General features: G+C 39.4%; 2 protein-coding genes across 2 annotated transcripts; one reads left to right on the top strand and one right to left on the bottom strand.

Annotated features, from left to right (window-relative positions):
- The first annotated feature begins 735 nt into the window (after positions 1-735).
- On the top strand, positions 736-21004 carry LOC131305825 (protein ABC transporter 1, mitochondrial). The gene is made up of 8 exons (XM_058332436.1): positions 736-1533; positions 6727-6952; positions 10772-10924; positions 13277-13435; positions 15157-15316; positions 16688-16797; positions 19136-19252; positions 20405-21004. Exons 1-8 carry the CDS (start codon positions 911-913, stop codon positions 20801-20803), a joined length of 1947 nt encoding a protein of 648 aa, XP_058188419.1. The 5' UTR covers positions 736-910; the 3' UTR covers positions 20804-21004.
- A 1838-nt stretch (positions 21005-22842) lies between these two features.
- Positions 22843-24644, bottom strand: LOC131305809 (uncharacterized). The gene is made up of 2 exons (XM_058332435.1): positions 23359-24644; positions 22843-23148 (listed from the first exon to the last, which is right to left on the bottom strand). The coding sequence occupies exons 1-2, from the start codon at positions 24272-24274 to the stop codon at positions 23063-23065; spliced, it is 1002 nt and encodes a 333-aa protein (XP_058188418.1). The 5' UTR covers positions 24275-24644; the 3' UTR covers positions 22843-23062.
- Positions 24645-25150: the final 506 nt, after the last annotated feature.

The following is a 25150-nucleotide window of genomic DNA, read 5'->3' as shown; positions in this document are numbered from 1 at the left end:
CCTTCTAGCGCCAAAATTGTTTGTCTATTTTACTGATAGTCGACTAATCGACTAGAGATTGCTAAGTGTGCTGGAAATGTGGGTGTTTGTGGTGGTGGAGTTTGGTTCCTTGCCGTATTTCAGGACTTCTCTGGAAGCAAACTTAATGAAGTGAATGGAGATGGAAGAAGAACAACAAAATGGACTTTATTATCCCTCGGTGTAGAAGTCAAATCGACTATGAGAACACAATCGAACAGACGGTTAAATTACAAGCTACTCCTAGAGCAAGAAATGTAAAGTACAGATAAAAGTAGAAGCCTTTGGGCGATTGATTGGGGGCTCTAAATATCTTCCTTTCTTGTATTTATAGGCTGTTGTCGACTTGAAATTCAAATCATACGGACTTCCCTCCTTCGATTTGAATTAGTTGGCTCCATGCTCCCTATTCTTGCTCCACTATCTGCATGAGGCGGTTACTTCTCCATGATCTCACATGTTTCCAACGTTGTAATTATTTCAACTGCCTGCTTGCATTAACCGTCTGACTCACGATCCGCATGTGATACAAAATTCTGACACGTGTCCAGTCGAATATCAACCGTTTGATCAGTCCATTTTCCTTAACAGGCTTCATATTGCATTTGCATTATATCAATCGGTCTAAAATGCGTTGACACGTGTAACATTCTGACCCAATCGATTATAATATACTAAATACTAAATTATGGTGTAAACAGTACGTGCGCGTATCTTTAACCATCCATTCTATGATGGCTTCTCGAAAACACAATGATTGTGAGAGTTCCGGCTTTGAATGAGGTTTTTTCTCTTCTTTAGAAGTTCCATTACTACTAAAGTTTTTCCTTTGCATTCTTTGGAAGTTCAAGTCCAACGCAAGAACTACAGTACATACTAGTTACAAACAAGAATGCGCAATTCGCTGATGAAGGACCTTGGCAGGGTCGTTGATGGCCTGTCCCTAATCGGCAAGGAGGTGGTGAAACAATCTCAAATTCGCAATCAAAATGGGGATTTGGGATCCCTAATTACCAAAGCAATCCTCACCGTCACAGACCTCTCTGGACTCACCAGTGGCAAGGTCCGGGAGTTCGTCAACCCTCCTCCTCCTCCTACTAATTCTAATTCTAATTCTAATTCCCGAGAAACGAGTATCGTGTACTTTGCGGCTGAGGAGAGGCAGCCCCAAATATCCGTTCAACGAGATCAAGCTGCCCCCCATCTCTCATCACATCCGACACCACCAGTACCACCACCACCGTCATTGCCATCGGACTTCGACAGAAAAAGGACGGAATGGGGCTTGGGGACGACAAACAATGGTAATTGTAATGGTTCTACTGTCAACAGTCCTCCGCTGAGTGGTGGGGATCCGGATAATGAAGGTTCGCCCACTTCAGAGGGCAATATTGCTGTTGCTAGTGATGGAGCCAAAGAAGAAGAAGAGGCTTCTTTACCGACTGCCACTGCTAAGAGACAGAGGAGGCCAAGGGAGAGGAGAGTTCCTTCTACGCCTTTTTCTAGAGCTCTTGGGTAAGATGTTCTTTTTTCTTCTTTTGTTTGGGTGAATGAGGTGTATTGTTGAAAGAAAATATTGCATATGTCATGAGAGCATACGCTACAGTACGAAAGATAAGTACCTAGGCCAAAATTAATAACTAGGGCAGCTCAAAAACACTGGAAGGAATAAACCTTTTTGAAACAAGAATGGAAGATCACTTGATCTGGGCATCTGCAATACTTTGAAGATTCTGTAGCTCATTCCATGCCATGGCCCCCCTAGCTATACCTCTAATAATTTGTGAGAATGTTTGCCACTAAACTTGCCAATGGACACAGTTGATTTCATTGGGCCAAGTTGTTGGGAGTCTGATCCGCCTAAGGTTGTCCCATGTGTGCATAGGCCCAATCCATTGGGGAGTATCCACGGACTCCGCACCACATCACCTAGATCCAATATACATTGAATGTTCCATATCCACTTAAAAGTCTAAACCTTGTAAGTGGTGAGCCACCTAATTGTATATTAAGGTCTAACCATTTTTCTATTTATCCGATGTGGGACTCAATCCTTCACACATGTTTCCAACAATCTCCCCCTCATGTGTGAACTATGCATTCGGCCTAGCTCCCCCTTGATTTGATCCATTTTACTCCCCTTAATTCTTGAACTATTACCATTCTCCAACATCGTCTTCGAAACTTAGGCTTATTCATCGCACCCACTCCATCGACAACCACCGTACTCTACGAGAGCCACCTTGTTGCCAGCCGCCTGTTGCATGCACTAGAAATTTTCCTGCCCCATCTAGAGTTGCAATGGATTTTCCCGCTCCTCCGAGAGTCTCCATGCTAGCCCATACTTCCAGGAGAGTTTGCCCATAGATCGTCAGCCATCGGCTCAGATATCACTGGCTGGGAGTTTGATTTGAGGTTTTCCCATATGTGCGTAGTCCCAATCCACTGGGGAGTATCCACGAAATCCACATCACGTGGACCTGTTATACGTTGAATGACCCATATTCACTTATAAGATTAAGCCTTGTAAGTGGTAAGCCACCCTTGTTGAAGCCTTTTTCTATTTATCCGATGAGGGGCTCAATCCTTCATAGGCTTAAGAAATGCAGCACAGAGAGCAAATCATGAGTCAACGATTCCCTAGTGCATCTCTTCATATGTGGTATGGAGTCTTTGCCTAATAGCAAGCCTCAATAGAATCAAACAATGCCTAGGAACAAATTATGAGCCATATAGATTTGGAAAAAGAGCAGCTGAAGGAAAGTTTTTTTGGGAGACTAATCTTTTACATTGCATAGGAGTCAAGAAGTCTGTCACTTTATCTGTGGTATGAGTGCTTCCATTATAGCAAGACTTTTAGGGGGGGGGGGAAATGGTCTAGGAATACTATTTGGGAACCAAACCAACTTGTGCCAAGCCACCAGTGGGTTACATAGGCTTATATCCATTTAGCTACCCACCTTGGTTGATACGTCCAAAGATTCCCATCTTTTTTCTTTCTTTTTACACATATTATAGACTGGTTTTGTGTTGTGAGGTTATATTATACATCCTTGCTTCACTTAGAACTGGTGCTTTCTATTGAGCGCCTGACACGAAGACGTTTGTGAATTAGCATGCCCAGATCTTGTAGGCTGTAAACTATGTTTGCACCAGAAGCTAATTCCATGGCTCTTTCGAACAACCCCATTACTTTTTGTTTCTCCTATTTGCTCTGATTGGAACCTGTGGAAAAGAAAAGAAAGGAAAAGAAAATAAAATGGGAAGAAAATGGAAGAGAAAATTTACTATTCTCAAAACTTAAAATTGTTATTTTCTTATCTCTTTCTCTCCCAACCAAACAATAGGAGGGAAATTTTTTTAGTTTTCCTTTCTTTCCCTTTCCTTTCCTTAAGTTCCAAACAAAGCCTTGATTAAGCTGTTGGTGCTTGGTAGGTCGTCAAATATGCCAGATATTCTAGTTTGGAGAAGTCACCTAGTAATGTTCATCCATCCTATACTATTGACAGTTAAACCATGTCATTAGCAGGTCCATATACTGTTAAACTTCTATTGCAAGCTCATTTTGAGTCAATACAAGTTAGGTCCAATGCCAGCCTCTGTTTTGGATCTTCTTCTTTTAAATGTAAAATTTTCATACAAAGCATGTTTATGTATAATTTCCTCCAACTACCATGGATCTACTTTTCTTTAATTACCTCATCATGTATGTCCTCAGAACTGTAATTTGTCGGTCCAAATAGAAGTCTTTGTTCTACATTAGTCTTGACTCTTCACCCAAGTTCAATCTTGCATGGACCTGTTTTATCTTGTAAACAAACTAACTTTCTAACAATTCGATATTAGGTCTTACTTTCAGAGTTCCGCTTGTATTGGTCATCATTCCTTAATGTCCTCTTCCATTACAAGTGCTGGAAGTTTACTTAATTCTCCTTTATGTTGTATGGAATTACTAGTTTTGTTCCTCTAATAGTGATCAAGGAAGTGCCTTATCTTCGCTACTGCATCCTGCCATCATGAAAGCAAAGTTAAAACTCAACACGTTTGACATTGTTGGAGTTTCAGAGTTTTTGGTTTATTTTGTTTTCAAGTACAACTTGTATATCCAACGTTACGATGAGGCCTGGTGTCACTTGGGCTTCAAATTTCTGTATAGGAGTTTGTTACACTTTTCATCTAAGATTATTCTAGCGTATTAAGAGTTGAATGTACCTTGGTCCTTTTTATTTTTGGCTTCCATTAACATGATCTTATTATATCAGTTTTCTTGTTTCAGGATTTTTTAATTACCAGATCTTCAATTTTGAAATTCTTGTCTCCATTTATTTTCTCTTTACACCCATTCACACTCAAGACATCTGGACAAGATTAAAGAATTGTTTGCTTTATACTTACAGATGCAGTGCCTAAAACATATTCTTGCAAGTGAATATGTCCTGGTCCCTTGATAAGTAAAGCTAACTCTTCTGGGGAAATTCTTCTATTAAAACCTCATCATGTCATGGTGCATTTGGGAGGTAAGGTATCTCCTTTCATTCAAAAGAAGCAGCCATTGACGGTGTGAAAAGGCAGTTCTTGGATTTTGTTAAATAGTTTCATCATCTGGATTTAGTTCCCCACCTAGATTTACATCAATTGTCGATGGATTGTACCTCATTGTTTGTGCTGGATAGCATGATATACCGGGTTAACCGGGATCTAAAGGGGTTTGGATTTATGTAATAAAGGCTTGGGTATGAGAATTGGATAACGTGTATGTCTAGGCAATGTACCTTCCTAAACCCTTAATCTTGGCATTCCGTGCGTGATATGTTTTTGGTAAGGGGTACGTGGACATTCATGACCGGTTATGTATATTATATCGAGTGCTCTGTTTTGAGTCTTTTGACATAAGACAGTACTGTTCAGGAATGATCTAGAAATTTAGTGAGCTTTAGAAGAAAGAGAAAGGATTTCTATATTCCACCCATGTGACAAACTATAAATTTTTCTTTGCCATCAAATGTGAGATGGTTCATTTGTAAACATCAAAATTTTGAGGATCTAAGTGTCCAATTCAGGTGCAGGTATCGGGCATATATCCCTGACCTTTTGCCCTTGTCATACCCGTGCACTAAAACTTCACAGGAGAATCAGAGATTCCATGTAACACCATGTGCTGTAGCACTTTACGGTTTTGGGACAGTTGGTGATCAAACATGGTCTGAGAGCTAAAGTTGGTGGAAGCCTTGGGTTCAAGTCTCTATGTTTACATTTCTTGCTTGTTTGAATTCTGCTTGTTTCTGCATTTGCAAATGTTTTAATTTGCACATGCAAGACAGGGTTTGTAAGAGGATGTGTTAGAGAGCTTGATATGAAGCTCAAACACTTCTACTGACCTCATGTATCAGTGTCCGAGATGTCTGTGACACGCATATGCCCTAAAAATGTTTGAATCTGCTATTTATATTGTTTTTTACTTGGGCAAATGGGGATTCAATGATGTTTGGGATAAAAGTGTGAAATAAAAAATTGAGAACGGGAAATAAGACACGAGCACATAGACTTTTTGTTAAGTTCATTCGTCATAAGCCTTAGCCAGGTTGTAGAACAAAAGTGAAAGGAGGGGAGGGAGAGGGAGAGGATGGACAGAGGTCATGAATTACTCTAATCACATTTCAGTCTCTCTTTTGTTCTTCTTCTCTGTGCTTTATTTTTTTCCACTTCAAGTGGGTAGTGTGATTTAGTATTATCAGTCTTTGTTTTTTATGTCTGGAATTCTGGATAATGTTTTGTTGTTTGTTGTTCTTTTACCCCGAATTTATTTGAAGAATGGTGGTGTTAGAAATTTGGAGGCATCCAACCCATAAGGGGCAACAGCTGGAGTTATTAACCAAGCTTGAGTGACTTAGAGAACTGATGCAGGTTAAGTCTCTAACACTCCCCCACAAAGGTCGGTTGGTAGCATGTGAAGGTGATTGACCTAGAGGTGATAGAGAAACATATTTGAGGCAGAGACTTTACACACGAGGCCACCCAAGCCCCAACACTGCTACCATCTTAGAAATTTAGAAGTATCCAACCTCCAACCAAGTGATTAGAGAGAACCGATTTGGCATAACATTATCACACTTGGTAATATGTATATGGAATTATGTCTTATCCTTTTAATTTATTCAACATGTCCCGGACATGTCCTAGTTGAAGAGAATAGGCATGCCTTCGCGTCCATCCCATGTCATGTTAGTCTCCTATGGATGTATATGTGCTCCTTAGATATACGTTGCAGGGTCACTACTTGGTCCATTTCCTGACAACTTAAATTTTTGAGACAATTGGCAATTTAATAGTTTCTAATGGTTATTTCCTGCCATTGTTTCCTTTTTCTTGACAAATAGTTAATTTAGTCCCAACCGTTACATATTTGATATTACTTCTCACAAATACAAGTAATCTGGAACACTCTGAAATGGAGCTTATGATTGATGTAAGTTTTGAGAGACTGCATTCGTATTTGGTGAACTATTCCCAAACTAGTTTTCAGCACTGCTGCATCATTCACATCTTTGTAGTGCGAGCAAGTATTTTACTTTCCTTTCTCATTTAAAACATACCTTAGAGATGGCTTGTGGATCCACTAGTTAGAGAAACTGAAAGGTGTAGATAGTGTTTTCTGATTCTTCTGACACTCATTTTGGCTAAATGCCTAAATTACTTACTATTTTGAAGGTTTGCGGGCCTCGGAGCTGGTCTTGCATGGGGGACATTCCAGGAATCTACCAAGAGGCTTCTCTTTGGTACGCCTGACTCACAAGAGAAGCAATCTGTTGTTTCCCCATTCTTATCCGAAAGAAATGCGGAACGTTTGGCTCTTGCACTGTGCAGAATGCGTGGAGCGGCACTTAAATTAGGGCAGATGCTGAGTATTCAAGATGAATCTGTTATACCTCCTCCGGTATTTTCATTAGACCTTCTACGTCGTTAATGTTGCTTCCTATGCATATAGTATGCTCATCCAACATTCATTGTAAAGGGGGTGGCCTGTAAATTTTGACTATTGTTTCAGCTGGCTAGTGGGAATAAGTCCAAGTGTTCAGAATTGAATTTGTAGATTCTATTGTGGATTTGTATTCGATTGCCATATACCCTTGAAGGCCTATTAGTTATTGGCTACTCTTGATGTATAGCGTAGTTGTAGTGGCTTCATACTCTGATATAGGGGCATCCCCTTGATGCAAACCCTTACTTATCAGGAAAAAAAGAAGCATCCTAAAGATATCATAGTAACAAGTTACAAGTTTACTTGGTACTATGATACAAGTTTACTTGCTTAGCAAAAAAAAAAGTTACAAGTTTACTTCCAACAAAAGTAGAATAGACATATGTAGATTGCTTATCGTAGTGACTACCAGCCCAATCGATATCACTAAAGATGGTCATGGACTCATAGACTAAGAGTCCAGAGGGCAATGTATGAAACCTCGGCCAAGTGCACTCTTCAAGCTGCAAAAGTAGAACAAATAGCTCGAGCATGTGTTGACGAGGAACATGCAACCAATTGTATAAATAATATGGGGACGAGTAACAATGGGTTAAATTAATACCCTAGTAATCGTCAATAACATTCGAACTCAGTAGAAAGGTTATAAGTCATCATCCAACTTAACATTGGAGTCCATATGAGTATCAAGCGGTCGAGTGCCTAGAAGGCCACTAAGCCACTTTAAGATGGAAGATTGAGTAAATAATTTTTGGGATAAAGAAGTATGCTGAGGAGAGTGGACAACCCTGATGCTTGGAAAATACTGAGGGCACCCAAATTTATAGTACGGAATAGGTGACCCTAATGTAGCTTCAAATTAGCAAGAACAAAAAAATATCCTTATATTATTGTATAATTTAGATAGACAATCAATACAATCATGCTAGCACAAGAGTTGTGAATGAGCAAATGTAGAGTACCAAAAGCCATATGTGAGCGCAACATAACAAATTCTATCAAACTAGGTCTGAGGAGACTTCTTCAAACATACAAAGCCTTACACAAATGACAAACAAATGCATTCACTGCCAAAACAAGATAACCCAACAGTTGATCTATGTATACTCCCTCCTGAAAATGATATTGTGTTAAACCTGCACATTAATCTCACACATCTCTACACACTGACATGGCTTGGTAATGTGGCCAAAAAAAAAAAAGTTACTCCCACAATATCATTGGAGACACATTAGCTCACATTAAGGTAGTCATCTCTCTCTCTCTCTCTCTCTCTCTCTCACCTAGACAAACCACCGACCATTACAAACATACTCATCATTTGAACATCCAAATTCATCTTCTCCTATCTGGGACAATAATTTTGAATTTATCAAAGCCCCTGTTGGTCATCTTGGTGTTGAATCAATTAAGTCGACTCTTTCTGCACAAGCCAAATGAAAATTATGCTATTATTCTTGCAGAAGACGAACACAATACTTTGCTTTCGCCGAAAAGGATTTTTTCACTTTTTTCATGCAACCTTCACCTTATTCTTCATATCATCTATTGCTCGAAAAGAACTCCAAAATAGTTTTCGAATAGTATGCAAAATAAATTGAAGGCATAGATGTTACAGAGGCTGGTGCAATATTTAGAAGAAAGGAGGGTCGTGGAGGTGGCTCATGGTAGTGGCCGATGGTTCATTTGGGTTTATGAGAGAGAAAGTGGGTGGAAAGAGAAAAGAGAAGACTTGAAATTGGTGTATTTTCTTTTTCAGTTTTTTTGACGGCCACTTCAAATCTTGAAGCGTGTGTAAATTTGTGCGTTTGTATATAGTTATGTCTAAAAACAAGCATTCTTGATACCAAGTTAATGCGGGGGTTAAGACTTAAGACTAACTAACCAAAACTATGAGTGTTCGAAAACTCTGCAGACCCATCCTGAGAGCCATGGGTTGAGATGATGAGTGGTTGGGTTGGGCGGGTGAGGAACTCTTGTTTGAACAGGTGGGTTGAGCTGCATTTAGAATATGATCAACCCTACCCTCCTATGTACATGTAAACATGAAACGTGTCCTACATGCTACCATTCTGATATGTGACCCTGAGAACTAGAGCAGGATGGGTAAAATGGAAGAGAGCATTAGATTTGGCAAGGCCTTGCGATATTATGGAAGAGTCCAATTCCTATTAAGTTGAAGGGAAAATATTTATGATATCCCACTATGAATGCATGGTAAATGTTGTACTGTAAAAGTATCCATAGTCATCAAATTATTTAGCTGAAATGTGAACGTTGATATGGTTGAGTAGTGTAAGAAGGAAAATCTGAATTTAAGATGAACCAATTAGGAAGAAGCTTTATTCTTTAAAGATAATAGGAAAGAAAAGCAGTTTGAGATTTTTAGACAAATTAATGCGCCAGTAAGTAGGAGTTAATTGATCCAGATGGAAGGTCGTAGGTAGCACATGGTTACTGTTGATTAAAAACTATTCGAGTATGTGACCCCCTAAGAGAATCAATTGGAGGAAATAGGTCTATCTAATCAACCTCAATTAAGTAATTAACTGAGATAGAGACCGTTAAGATGTAGTTGTTTAAACTTTTATTAACTTCCAGAAATGCTACAAATGAACGCTTTTGGAGTAAGTTAAGTTCAAATATATTATTCAACCAAGGGTGTGGATCATTATAATTGGGTACGTAGATGCTTCACTGGAAAAGAGAATGAAGTAGAACATAAAGACAATCCAACATTTTTATGGAAAAACTAATATAGTATAAGTTGAAAATTTTGAACTTCAAAAGAAAAGGGTGAAGAAGAAGTGTAAAAATTAAGCAGAGCAAAACATGGAGGAAAAAAAAAAAAAAGAGGTTTGGATGTTGGCCCACCATATTGAAGGAGAAAATAGTTGTAGGCTTTAGCTGCTGATCTTTAAGCCAATGCCTTTGATTTTTCTAGTGTTTATTCTTCTTTATTTCTGGAGGATTGTCTTATTCCTCATACTCATCATTGGAGTCTGTTGGATTTGCCCAATAATTTGTTTGGAAGGTTTGGATGTTGGCCCACCATATTGAAGGATAGTTGTCGGTTGTAGGCTTGTAGGTACTGATCTTTAAGCCAATGCCTTTGATTTTTCTAGTGTTTATTCTTCTTTATTTCTGGAGGATTGTCTTATTCCTCGTACTCATCCGTGGAGTCTGGAGGATTTGCCCAGTAATTTGTTTGGGAGGTTTGGATGTTGGCCCACCGTATTGAAGGAGAAAATAGTTGTCGGTTGTAGGCTTGTAGCTACTGAGCCTTTGATTTTTCTAGTGTTTATTCTTCTTTATTTCTGGAGGATTGCTTATTCCTCATACTCATCTATGGAGTCTGGAGGATTTGCCCATTAATTTGTTTGGGACTCTCTTGTTCCAGCTTACCTTGAGTTGTTGCTCTGTAAGCCCCCACAAAAGATATCAAATTTCATTTTTTCTTTTGATGACAAAAATGTGAGATGGTATTTGTTGGCAGCTTTATGGAAGATGGTGATGCTGATCTATACTAACATGCTTTTTGTCCGTCCCATTGTCATATGCTTACGGTTTATAATCTTAATCAGAATTTTATGTCATAGTCTTATGTTGCTATAAAAGCACGATTACAGACCCTGAGTTGAAAGGATAAGCGGACCTTCAATTTTTCTTTCTTGGGTGACTTTCTTCAGTTTATTAAGTTTTCCTTAATTGAAATGGATGAACTTAATTTCATATATTAGCTCCAGCGCTTGTGATAGCTGTATCCTTTTGTAGATCTTGGCTGCATTAGATATCGTCCGTCAAGGTGCAGATGTGATGCCAAGGAGCCAGCTGAATCAAGTTTTGGATGCTGAACTGGGTCCTGACTGGTCATCAAAGCTGATTAGTTTTGATTATGAACCAATGGCTGCCGCAAGTATTGGCCAGGTGATGGAGGATGCTATATGCTGAATAATATTGCTTGTTTTTCCTTTCTTCTTCTTTGCGCACTTACCCCAAGTACTAATCTTATTTCCCCACCCAAAACCACCACGATTCGTATTGTAGTGATGCAATCAAATATCCAAAGAGATTCAAAGATTCAAAGAAAGGAGCAAAATCCCAAGGGGATATCCCCAAAGGGTAGAGAGAGAAACTTTGTCTCAATCAGTGTATTCAATATTCTTAATAATAAAAAAAACTGACAAATGAAAGACCAAGTCACTTATTTATAGACCAAGACCCTAATACCACTAAAGAACCAAAAATGACACAAAGATCCTTAATTCTACTGCATCATGCAGGAGGCAATGCTCAAGTGTCCTAAAACCGTCTGACATCAGTTGTGTCCGACCATTGTCCTATGGTACTAGAGACTTTTCCTTAGTGACGCCACAGCCCTTTTAGAATGTCTCCAATGGCATAACCAAAACTAAAAGATTTCTTAGCAATGTTGGTCCAAAGTATGGCTCACAATGGTTTGACCAAACTTAGCAACCCCTTAACCAATTATCAAATTTTGGCCTTTGGATAAGAAAACCTAGCAACTTTTCTCTTTGGATAACCAAATTTAATGGGGACAACACTCTCTCTTTCCTTTCTTTCTTTCTCTCATCCGATCACTGCCAATGGATCCACTTATATTTATTCCCAACTCTCTCTGTCTCTCTATATTAAAAATGGGTTTTTGATTATGGACTTAAAATGATCATTGTGGGACTTCACATTGTTAATCTTAGCAGCCCCTTAAATGGATAACCAAAAGATTAGGTGGCAACTTTTGATTATCTAATTTTGGTTATACCATTGGAGATACCCTTAGATTTGAGAAACCTTCTGTTCACTTAAGACATGCTTTTAGGAGCAGTGAGAAAATAGTACTGTTCAAGGATGCCAGGGTTTTATGTTTGTGAAAGGACATAAGTTGGTAAAAGATAAGTTACAGGTTGGGAACAAGGAGGTCAGTGGGAGAGGGGAATGATTACATCTTGGAAATAGTTGATGAGTTGGATAATTTGGAAGTGAAAGATGGGCTTGATGATTCTCTTATAGTGGAAAGAATTTCTTAAAGACGAAATTTAAAGAGGTTGTATAGTGGAAAGGAACTTCATGTAGCTGAAATAAAAAGTACAATGGTTATAAGCTAAGAGGCACAGATACGGACGCATATACAAAATACAAACATGGACACGGATAGGACTCAAGACACAACAATCTTTGTATAATAGGGACAAGGGGACACAACAGAAAATTTAGTTGTTTTCATGTGAATATTGTATCCAGAAACAACCTAATCTAGTATTACAGTTTTTAATTTTACCTTTCGTTATTCAGATATTATAATTTAAAGGAGAGTTTGATCAATTTGAATTATTTTGTTTGCATTTTTTCCTTTAAAGTTAAAATATTATTGTTTGACCCCCGGAGTAAGTTTTAGTTAGAAATTGGCCCCTGCAATTTTACTACTCATATCTCACTTAAGATGCGGGTGTCTCCAAGCGTCTTACCAACGTGTCCCTTGTGTGTCCCCACTTAAAAACTTAAAAATTAATTGAACATGCCACGTGGCATTCAAAGGGGACTAGTCACACAGGTTGGTGCTTCATTGGTTATGATATGGGATTTATACATCTAAGCTGTTCCAAAGGAGCAAAGGGCAAACCCAATGCACAAGGCTCCGCCATTGCGGAGTTTGAGGTTTGTGGATGAAAGTCTTCATTTTCTATGACGTTCTGTTATTAAGAAGGTTTGGATAGACATGGGATTGAAGATTTATATTGTTTACCAATTGGTTATGGTTGGGTGGAAAGGCCATGTGTGGAATCAGAAAGTAGAGAGGCTGTTTTTGGTTGTAAAATGAAAAAATGTCCAGGGCCAGAGGACTTTACGATAGACTGTTGGTTGTCATTTAGTTTGGTTTGATGAGAGTTCTTGCTGAGATATTTTGGGTTGGTACGCCATATACGATTGTTATGGTAATGTAAGGGGCATGGTTGTGTTGCTGTGTCTTTCATATCAATAGGTATACCAAAACGAATTAAGTTTAGTGGGATTATTAAGGCATCTGTGCCTATCCCCTTTTTAATGGAGGTCTCTGAAGGATTGAAACTGACAGATCCATCCTGAAACGTATTCATTTCGTTGTTTTCTTGCTCCTTCAAAACATTCATTTTGCTTCATCATTGCATAATTTCGTCGTGGTGGTGCGGTCTTCCATGTTTGATTTTAGTGACTAATATTTTATTTGTATTTTTTGTTCATGTTTTCCATATCTGATGTTCATCATAAAATGATTGTCAGGTGCACCAAGCAGTTGCAAAGAATGGTTTGCACGTTGCCGTGAAAATTCAGTATCCTGGTGTGGCGGATAGCATTGAAAGTGATATTGACAATGTAAAACTGCTATTAGACTACACAAATCTTATTCCCGAAAATCTTTTTCTGGACAAAGCCATGAAGGTAACAGCAGGCAGGGCAGAAAAGTCTTTTGAGTTTGGCATTTTGCTTATACTGCAATCGGTCATGTTATTTATTATGTCAAGGGGAATGTATTGTTTCGCTATGTTCTTGAGATCGGACTCAATGAGGTATTGTTGCAAGGGTTGGCTATGATTCTGCATTTTTGCTGCAATTTGTATTGCTTGGGATGGGCTGAGCCCATGCTAAGTTAATGGGTTAAAGTTGCGTTTGGCTAAGTTTGAGAAGGTCTTAGCTTGACTGAAAGAGCTCTCTGCCTGATGTATTGGCTATTTGGCTATGCATCATGTACGTGACGCATTATGCAAATTGTTAGGTTCTGCTTGCTGATAAATATATTGCTTCACGGTTACACAATAAGATTAGCATTGGTGGAAAGGTACAAAAGAATATGTTAAGTGGTTGTTTTTGCATGTATTTATACTTGGTCAGATTTTGGTTAGCCTTCTCAAGGTGGGTTCTTTGACCTTAAGTTGGTCTTATCTGTGAAAGGTGTTATGGTTGGGCTTAGTGTGGAATTAGGCATATTGTTGTTTTCTGAAAGGACTTGGGCAGGCTGATTTCATGCTTGGGCTGAGTTCTTACACCTCAGTTGGATTTTATATTGCCTGGCTTTTGGCTTCAGTAACAGCTCTTTTATCATCAACCATTTTACTTTGTATTGGTGGAACTTTTTTGGCCTTTGTTCTTTTTGGCAAATCATCTCAATTCTCTTTTTTATTGTCTCTGTTTTTACTTCATAGCTTGTCAGAAATGTTTGATGCACGTCTATATTCAAATTGTAGGATATTTATGCTTTATTTCGTTGTTCCCTTGTATTCGTGGATTTTGTAGAAGTATAATACGACAGAATCTTAGGAAGCAGTTGATTTTTGTTCAAGGATTATATAGTTAAAAGTAATATATTTGTTGAATATTAGATTCTATTTCTCTTGTCCACAAATTGGAATCTTTCACCTACTATTGTATCTTTCATCCTCATGCTTGACAGGCTGAGCTCCTACCATTGCTTTAGCAATGGGCTCTAGGGTGGAACCTATATCAAATTTTTTTTTTGTGTGTGTGTGTGTGTGTGTGGAGTATCTTAAGCTTTCCTACGCAATGGTGCAAAGACAGAACTAAATGGGGGCAAGCACCCCTCCCCCCCCCCCCCCCCCCCCCCCCCTTCCCTGCAGTTTGAGTTTTTTTTTTTTTAAATTTTATTACTTCACATGGTGCAAGGGGTACCGGTGGGAGGGAAGCTGTTTATAGGTAGCATTCCAATGGTCATGTAGGAGTTAATAGGCAAGGGTATGAGAAAGTCTATGGTGGTCTTGGATTTTGTAGTGGCTTTTGATCTTGTAGTTGTGAACACTTTTTTCAAGAAGAGAGAGGAATACCTAATTACCTTTAAGAGAGGGTACAATAGAAGTCAGATAGATTACTTTTTTGTTAGAGGTATTGAACATTTGTTATGCAAAGATTGCAAGATTATACCTAGAGAGTGTCTAGCATCACAACATAGACTATATTGCTACATATTTGCCTGAAAGGGCAACATAGACCAATGAAGGAGACTAGATGCGCACGAATTAGATGGCGTCAGAACATAATCTGCATCTTTCTTGTTCATATTTCGGCTCCCGTGTTTATGAAATCTTGGTTCTGTCCCTGTGTATGTTGCTCCCACATTCTCTACTATTAATGTTTGGAGATTTCTACAGGTGGCAAAAGAAGAATTATCTCGTGAATGTGACTATGAGCTGGAGGCATCAAATCAGAAGAGATTTCGGGATCTGCTATCCAACACGGAAGGATTTTATGTTCCAATGGTCAGGGATGATATTTCAAGTAAAAGAGTTTTAACTACGGAACTTGTTCCAGGTAATTGTCCTATGTAGTTTTGGTATAGTTGTCAAACATGAAAGGCTCTGTTAGCTGGTAATGAAAGCTGTCTATATGCGATACAAAGAATGTGAACAGCTTCTTGCTGTCCAATTGAATAGAATGAGTACATATATTCATGCCGTGTGGCAAACTTTAGATGGTATATGCGATCCGTTCTCTTTCAACATCCTACGGAATCTACAGTTTATTCCGGAATTTTAACTTTTTCTCAGTTTCACTTGAAAGATTGTGCCCACAAAGTGTTCTGTTCTATGCCGCAAAATAGAACTGTGAGTGACCATTTTTTTAAGAAAAAAGCCATATTGCTTCAAGTAGCTGCAATTATCATTTGTATTTCCGTCTGTGTACGTTTATGTCAAGAGTATAGCACCTTTCGAATCCACAGGACGGACTTTGCCCAAGTCTAATCTGATGCCAATCACGTATTGTATTACATCTACCTGTCTCCAAGGGCTTCAACAGGTGGGGTTGCTGAAGAGTGTAAATTTCGTACAGCGCCATAGGCCTGAAGATATATGGGGAGAGAGAGGAGCAGCTGAACAAAGAAAGCGAGTAAGAGAGATATAGCTCAGGAAAATGGACAAGAATAGGTTGAATCATGAGTAGAGTGAGGGGTGTTAGAGTATGTTACCATGGAATACTGCTACCCCAACAAATTACGTTTCAGTACAGATGTTCCGAAACATGGTATACTTCCATTCCAAAACGGTTATGTTAGCGATCCCCAAAGTTTTTCGAAAAAATCAACTTTTAATGGAAAATTTGTAGAGAGAATAGAATTTGGTGAGAGGAAACGTAAAAACTTCGGTCATTAGGTTCCAAAAATTGTGTTTTGCGTGAATAACTTTGGAAAATAACATTTAGTTTTACTAGATGTTTATTGCTTGGAAGGATAAGTTCTAATGTTGTTATCTATAGAAGCCCACCCCTAGCGTATCACAAGTTAGGCATGTGGCGTACCACGTTTCCATTCCCGTTCCTTGTACTGTTACGATCCGCGCTCCAGGCTCTATTTACAGTAGGCAGGTTGCCTACACCTTGCCTACCTAACAGCCTGGTAATAGTTACAGTAGGCTCTACTTGCGGCCTCTCTAGCCACGAAAGCACTGGTGCATCCTGGTCTCCAGGTACTGTTGGTGAGTCTAGTCCTACCTCTTTGATTTGCATACTAAAGGCTTCTGGGTGCACCATGGTAGCCTAAGGCTTAGAACCCCATGGTGCTCTCTTGTAAGATCAACAGTACTTATGCTCAGTCGACTAAGTTCCTGCTATCTTTGGTGTAAAGATGTTTCCTTGTGTATGTGGTTAATGTTGCAATTTGGTCTCACGGTATTTGCCTTGTTACAGGAATTCCAATTGATAAAGTTGCACGCCTAACACAAGAGACCCGTAATTATGTTGGCAAAAAGTTATTGGAGCTCACTTTGATGGAGCTTTTTGTTTTTCGTTTCATGCAGGCAGGTTCCTTTTTTCCTCGTAGTTATCTTTTCCTTCTGTTTGTTTTGATTGCCCTTCTTGTATGTCGTTCTCGCAAAAAGAATGGTAAAAATACTGAGAAGTAATATGGATACTGCAGTATCACCCTGTAAATCATCTGCACGTACAAAGCATACCACCCCCAATGATGACAGATGTGTTTTATTTGGCTACAATGCCACGGTAAAGGTAAAAGGAATGACCAAAAAATAGAGGGCATAGCCATTTAGGTAAAATAAGATTATCTGAGGATGATAAGGGAAAACATATATCACATGGGGCTTTTTTGCATGTGATCAAGTTTTCCTAATCTCAACACATCTCTTTTTTTCTTCTTTTTTCCATCCTTCTCTTGTTTCTTTCTCCTTTATTTCCAGTTTTTCATTTGCGTTCACTTTCTTCTAGTCCTCTTCAACTATTATTTTCCTTTATTTCATTCACAACATTTTGGGTGTGTGTGGATACCCCTCCCCGCGAGAAGGCGCAATTCGGGTCTCGCAACAGGATGGTCAATAAGCGAAACTTTAAGACACCTGTTGCGGCAAGTCTGTTTATCGGAAGTGCCCATTGCGGCACACTTTGTTTGTTTAGAGTTGCCACTTGGGTTTAGGAACTAGAAACCAAATCGAGATTCTGAATCCGGGAGCCAAGGGTACGGTGAGGGGAAGGTGTTAGGCACCCCTCTATGCCCAACCATGAAGGTTGGCCTCTAGTCATTTGACGTAAAACATATTAATACGCTTCACATGTACTTTTTAATTAAGCCGTTAACAGTTATGGGTGACAACGGGAAAGAAACCACACACTGTGATAAGGGAAGGGAAACATGCAGAAAACAGCAAAACTGAGGTTTTGGTCGACAGAACATCTGGATGCCGACAGAAGATCTTTCGGTCAACACAACTACACTGGTGGTCGCCACTTAAGGTCTAGCGGCTGCCACATGCATTGTACATAAACCAGCGACTGCCACAACGTGTTGTGATCGTTGTTCCTTGTTACACCAGAATAGTAGAAGTTACAGAAAACAAAAAAAAGTCGGGGGTCAATAAAATATCTGAAAACAAAGGTGACTAGCCATTGGGCTATGGGATCATCCCACCTAGATCCCTCAATGCTCTGTGAGATTCAAGTGCATGATTTCGTGGCTTTTATGGACTAAAAGCACGAAGAACAAATTGAATGGTGGTGAACAGCAGGTTGTTTTGAAGGTTGAGGGTGACACTTTGGGTGTTATTACTCACGAATTTGCTAGGCTATGAACTAGGGTTTGTTTTCTGGAATGTGAGAGTATGTGGGGTGATTGCTATGAATTTCTGGAGTGTAGAAGCATGGAAGACCGTTTTGAATTCGGAGGTGAAGGCCTTTATTTATAGGGTTCAAGAGATAATCCCAAGAATTATCAAGAGAAATAATTAAACCCGAAAATGAGAGTGGTTATAATTCTACCGAAAAGGGTTGTAACTTCATGAAGGACTACCAACCAATCGGATGAAGAAGAGTTCGAAGTGGATTCGATCTCTGCTGAGAGTTATTGGGCTTCTAGAAGCATTCTGCAGGAAAACATGAACAACGATCGTCACAAGAAGTGGCGATCAACGGGCGAATAAGTATGGGTGTGGTTCTGGACCAGAGGCCAAGTAGTGATAGACAAAGGAAATGGCGGCCAACTATTTATCTAGCGATCGGCACACATAACAAGCGACCACCACATGCAAAAGAGGCGATTGACACACTAAGTGAAGGCAGACATACTGAAGATGCTTCTCAAGCCTATTGACACATTCTAAGGGACATTTTAAGCAATCCTAGGCTCATCACTCTCAGACCTTTGTACTCTCAGTCAAAGCACACAAGAATCGTTTCATTATCAGGATTCACCCAAGGCGGGGCTTGAACATCTACTGAGCCAAATTAGGGTGTCTACAGTGAGGTTAACGAAGAAAGGCTAACTTGAGGCTCAAATTGGCCTCACATGGTAAATACATGAAAGAAAGAATAGAAAGGAGCCAAGAAATAAAGTTGGCCTAATTCTCTATTTTGGTGATTCAAGAATGTTTTTGGTAACATCGAAGCAAGTGAAATTCTACAATCGTTTATGTGCTAAGATTTTAAAAAATTGCCAAAAAACAAAATTTCTGACCAATTGTGGGACAAAGTTACGATGTCATGCAAAGAAAGGAATTTGATTATGAACTTCAGACCTTGTTTTTTATATTATGGTTCTTATTTTTTTTGTTATTCATTTTTCTGTCTGAGAATGTGCATCGTTAATTGTTGTTTTTCCAGTCTTATATTGGCTTGCTTGATCTGATGCAGACTGATCCTAACTGGAGCAATTTTTTGTATGATGAGACCACAAAAACTATCAATCTCATTGACTTCGGAGCAGCTCGGGACTACCCTAAAAGTTTTGTCAACGATTATATGCGAATGGTGAATTCTGCTTGCATTACTTCTGAGTAAACCCTCTTGGTTTCTGCTTTTAGCAATACTCGGTCTTAATTATGACAGGTTCTTAACAAAACTATGTGAAAATATAACCAAAATTTTGAGTTACCTTCGAAGAGTAATAACTAATAAGTTATGGTGATTTAGTTCCATGTGGTTATCACTAATATAGATCTTGCGCTGATGTCTGAAGATTTGTTGGGGTTCATGTTGCAATTTCGGAAAAGTACATAGTACATACTATATATCCATATCCTATAGCATTGACGTAGAAAACTACCATCTGATGAATGTGCTTGCCATCCTCAGGCAGGAAGTGATTGGGTACATTGTATACGTAAATAAACAAAGCAAGATATTTCTAACAGTTTTCCTTGCAGCTGTCATTATTGATTTCCGATTAACTTGTTTAGTGAGACAAACTGAAAAATAAGCATCCTGCAGAAAGTGTAGAATTAAAATCAGCTTAACTAATAAGCTGAAGTACTGAAAGATGAGTCTTTCTACAAATAAGTTCCGCAGAAGCAAGAAGAATTACGGTTGGCCACCACTTGAATTCAGCTCAATGTCACAAAAACATGAGTCGTTCCGGTACGAGGTATGTAGGTCACCAGGTAATTTGTGCTAACAGAATGGGCCTGGATGATAGTTATCAAAAGATAATTATGTGCCTTGATGATAGATGGCTGTGTTTAAACAATGACTTGATGCATATGGATGACACTCCTGACTCCTTATCTCTTCTGGATTTAGCAGTAGAAAAATAATCTTCACTCTTGGATCTCAAATTAGACTACTGCTTATGGGTCCTTATAAAATACTTCGTATGTGCATTCTATACGTGGATCAAATTAGCTGTCTAGTGCTGTAAAATTAGTTATTGGTGGTTTTTTCAAAGCATTTTTGAATAGAAAAAATCCATTTGATTATTGTTTGACAAATTATGTTGTAGATGTATGGCGGAGATCTAGGGTGGATCATGCACTTGAGAATTCCACTAAATTACTCAAGAGTTACACCTACTTGTTTGACGCTATACTTTGATTCTGCTCTTTGCAAAACAGACACACATATGTACACATTGTCCAGTATGGAAGCATCTTTTATCTCATGCTGACGGGTGAATCTTTTGATCAGGTTGTTGCATGCGCAGATAGTGACAGAGAAGCAGTGATAGATATGTCACGGAGGCTGGGGTTCATAACTGGAATGGAGTCAGATGTTATGTTAGAGGCTCATGTCCAGGCTGCTTTTGTTGTAGGATTGCCTTTCGCAAAGCCTGATGGGTATGACTTTCACTCCACAAATATAACTCAAAGCATTTCTAATATCGGGGCTACCATGCTGAGGCACAGGCTGACACCACCTCCTGATGAGGCTTACAGTCTTCACCGGAAGCTTTCTGGTGCCTTCCTTGCTTGCATCAAGCTTGGGGCTGTTGTACCTTGCAGGGAACTCCTGTTACGAGTTTATCAAAGTTACCAGTTTGGAGAAGGTGGGGGTGAGATCTTCTCCAGTGCTCCAAATTCACGGTAGTCGCTCTTTTACCCTTTTCTATTGATTTATTTTTTTCATGAAATAGTTTGGGTGCAGTTTTGCATTCCAATAAATTTTTTGGGTTTTTTATACGTACAATGGTGTTGAGAGGTTGTTTGCCTTGCTAAAAAGGAATTACTAAATTGGAGTACAGGGAAGGTTTTAATAAGACAAAAGATATATGTAAAATTATTTTAGGCGCACCTTTCTTGTTCCTATTTCACGTAATCTTAAATGTGTTTTATACTTTTATTCACTTTCAAAGGTCGTGTCCTTCAGCATAACCTACCAAGCTAGGATCTACCAACACCGGCAGTGCTCCTGTTGACACAGTAATAGTGGCTTTTCTGTGTGGCAATCTTCCAGTACTTTTTTTTGGTAAAATTACACGGAGACCCCCACATCTATACGTTTTGGACACGAATACCCCGTAATCTTTAAAAACGCCCAAAAACACCCCCTCATCTACAACCGTTAACCAATCAGCACCATTCTGTCAAAAGATTGTTAAGATGAAGGGGTCAGCGTGGACCTCTGTTGCATGGATCCTTCATTTTGGCTCAAGTACCCATTGTCGATGTGTCCGACACGCATATCCGTTTAGACACTCGGATCCTCTAATTGTTAAGATACTTACATAAAAGGAATATCAAATTAGCTAGAAAAAGCATATTTCGAGTATTTCATATAGACATGAAATAGGGAAATAGCAAAAACATAATTTTCTTAACCCTTTCTTGTTTAAGTACATTTGTAAACATAGTTTACGTTACATAATCTGGGAAAATTATGCAATATATAATACAAACAAGAGTTCAGGACGTGTCCCCGTACCCATACCCAAGTTGGAGACACATATCCACGTATCCTAAGATTTAAGTTTAGGAAGGTCCGATGCTTGGATTTGTAGCCACACCCGATACTCGTACCCGAGTCTATGTAACATAGGCATGGACAATTTTTTTATAGATGAGGGCTATGATACACGGACACGGATACAGACACGGACACACGGGAATTCCAAAAAAATGGGAACACGAACACGGCGGGGGACACGCGGCACGCCACGTGTATATTTATTTATTTATTTATATAAATAAATAAATAATTTTAGTTTGACACCTTGAAATTTTTAAAAAATTACAATTTGGCCCCAATTTTTTTTTAAAAATTACTGTTTAGCCCCCAAATTTTTAAAAAAATTATAGCTTGGCCCCTGCCGTGTCCCTATCAGTGTCCCCCCATGTCCCCAGCCGTGTCTCCGTAAAAAAATTAAATTAAATTATGGGATACGCCATGTGGCATGTCTCCGCCGTGTCCCTGTGTCCCGACACTGCGATACTTCGACCTCTAGAGGTGTCAGTGCTTCATAGGATGAGGGGATTAGTGTAGGCAATTTTTAAGGGGTAGAATCATCATTTCTCCTCATTCCGTTAACAGAGTGAGCCAATTTTTTATTTCATATAGATGAGGGGGCCTGAATGGGCGGTTTTAATTGTTAGGTGGTTTCCGTGTCCAAAACGTATAGATGAGGGAGTCTCTATGAATTTCACCTTTTTTTTGTTGAAAGACTCAATCTTCTAGTACACAACTCCGAAAAGTGATGACAAATAATGCAGTGGTTAATGTTTCTGTAGCATTATTCTTATTGATAATGAAGTGGCTATATATGTTGCTCAATGATATGACCATGTAGGTTTCTTTACAGGATAATTAACTTTTGGGGTTTTTTCTTTCGGCTATTAACTTTTGAGTTTCACTACCTGTTTATTTGATTTGTAATGCCAAGAAATTGGCCAAGGGTAGGATTACATTCTCTTGCATCCCAACTATACAAGCTACTACTGAACTTACCAAAAAAAAATGTACAATCTACAAGTCAGTATAGAAGCCTAAAAGTTAAAAAGCGTCTGCTCTTTATGCTTTGTATCTCTTTATGCTTTGTATCTGAAAAGATGTATGATTTGAAGTAGGAGGGAGGGGGGGAATATAGGAAATTAAAAGGATCCGATTACTGTACCCCTAAAAACATCAAGACGAATCCAATATATCTTTTTGCCCAAAGACAAATAAATTAGTATTCTGGAAAACCATCTCTTGTACAATAAAAGAAAGAAGCAGACTTTGTTAATCCCACAAGATCAAGATGCAAAAGAAGGAAAAGTAAAGAAGGGCTGGAATAGGAAAAAAAAATGGCAGAAGTATGTGCACAAAGCATGTCTCTTCATATATAGTACAGGAAAGCAGTTCAGACAGTAGCTAGCAGCAGTGCCAAGATGTAGATGCGAGTGCCACTGCCTGTGCCCATACTCTTAGTCGAGCCTTCACATCTCTTGGATCATCACCTACAAATTAATTAGAGTTAAATTTGGATGAAATGAAGTTGTGGAGGAATAAAATACCACAATTTCCTAATAAAGCAATTGAGTGGAGACACGGTGCATGTGCTAGTTCCAAATTTGGGAATTTTTGAAGGAAGCAACATTTAATTGGCGGGTGATTTTGTATCCAAGCTCTTTTAAAGTAGTTTTGATGCAAGATACTCTACAACTGACCAGGGCTGGAGATGCGCCATTTAGTGATGGGAGAGCTGCTGCTGGTGCTGCTGCTGGTGTCAAGAGTGGAAGTTTCGGAGATGGAAAGGCTAGTTGTAGTGGTAGTGGGCATGATAACAACACTGGCGGAGGAGGAGGAAGAGGAATGGAGGGTAGTGCAGTGGTCATGCTCCAAGTCAAAACCAAGGTCCCTGCATGCCTTCACTTCCTCCAAGTCCATACAAAGGGACCTTCCTCCTCCTCTCGGTCTCGTCTTTATCACCACGGATCTCCCAACTAGGTCTCCATTTCCCCCCTCACTGCTGCTATCAATCATTGCCTCGTCATCCACTGCAATCTTCTTCTTATTGGGATCCCCAAAAGATGTTGCTCTCTCTAGCCTGCATCTATCTCCTCTCATTGTGTTCATCATCATCATCTTGGCTTTGTTCTTGCTTGTGTAGTACTCTTTATGCTTCTCCTGCTGCAATAGAACTTGATCCAAATCCGCACTCTGATTCCTCCATTGTGGTCGTGGTGGTGTTGCCGGTGACGAGTGACAGTCCCCCAACGACTCCAGATCAGAGTCCGAGGATACTCCCCGGCCAGATATTTCTTTGCACTCTCTCTCATCATCGGAGAAATCTTCATGTCCACCGGCATCCCCATAGTGAAAACTCTCCATTGATAACTGTGACATATGCATACTGATGGTATCACTATAGCCATCGTCAAGGTGGAAATAGTTGCCTCTACCGATACTATAGCCATCATCATCAAAACCATAAACTGTAGAGTTATTAGTACACATGGACATTTCGGAAAGGTTGTGAGGATGACCAGGACGATAATTATACTCCCCCTCGTCATCAAATTCATGTTCGTTGTCCTGCATGCTGAAGGATTGTAGTATCGTTGGGCTCTCGTCGGAAGCCATAGCTCCAACTTAATTAATACTATTTGGCTGGCAAACCCTCTGTAGAGAGACGGGAATTGAACGTACGTTTTGGATCGAGAGAGACGGGTGGGGGAGGAGAGAGGAAGGAGTTTCCTTTGGTCATAACAGGTTTGTTGGTTTTATGTTCTGTTGAGGACTTGTCGTAGAATCAACTGGGAGAGGTTCTTCCTTGTATATTAGATTAATACAATGGCATCACTTCTCTCTCTCTCTCTCTCTCTCTCTCTCTCTCTGGGATAAAAGCTTCTTGTTGTTGGGGTGGGAAACTGGGAATAGAATCAATGAATGACCATGAAAAATGTAAAACAGCAATAAAAAGACGTATGGAAAGGGGGGTCCCCAAATTATTACTCTACTGATAATGTTTTTGTTTCCAAACGCCATTGATATTGATATTTATTTTTATTTGATCCAGCTGTCCTCGCCTCCCTTGGCAGCAGCTCATCTTCCTTTTGGTTTTGGGGTCCACGAGACCCATGTATTCCCACGTGTCCAGAAAGGGATCACGTGTCATCTAACGGTTCAGCAGTCACAATCATCAGATTAAGGACATACCGCGTTTTCCCTATCCGTACCCTCTCCATTATCTTTGGCACATTGCGTTTTTCTCACTTGTTGGACTTGGACTAGGAGGAGTTGTTTGCCGTTGAAGTTAGATGGGTCCCTCCCTCCCTCCTCCTTCCCCCACTGCTTTGCACCTGTTTGCGATAATTTACATTTATCAATTCAATTAAAAACGATCCGTTTTTATATGCACCATAGATAATGATATTAGAATACATTATCTCCCAACCCCTTCTTTTCTCTTTCTTTTTTATCTTAAAAAAAAGTGCTCCATTTCACGAAATCAAATTA

This window comes from Rhododendron vialii, chromosome 1a, assembly GCF_030253575.1.
Source record: "Rhododendron vialii isolate Sample 1 chromosome 1a, ASM3025357v1".
In the NCBI taxonomy this organism is placed as follows: domain Eukaryota; kingdom Viridiplantae; phylum Streptophyta; class Magnoliopsida; order Ericales; family Ericaceae; genus Rhododendron; species Rhododendron vialii.
This window is presented reverse-complemented; position numbering and strand designations above follow the sequence as displayed.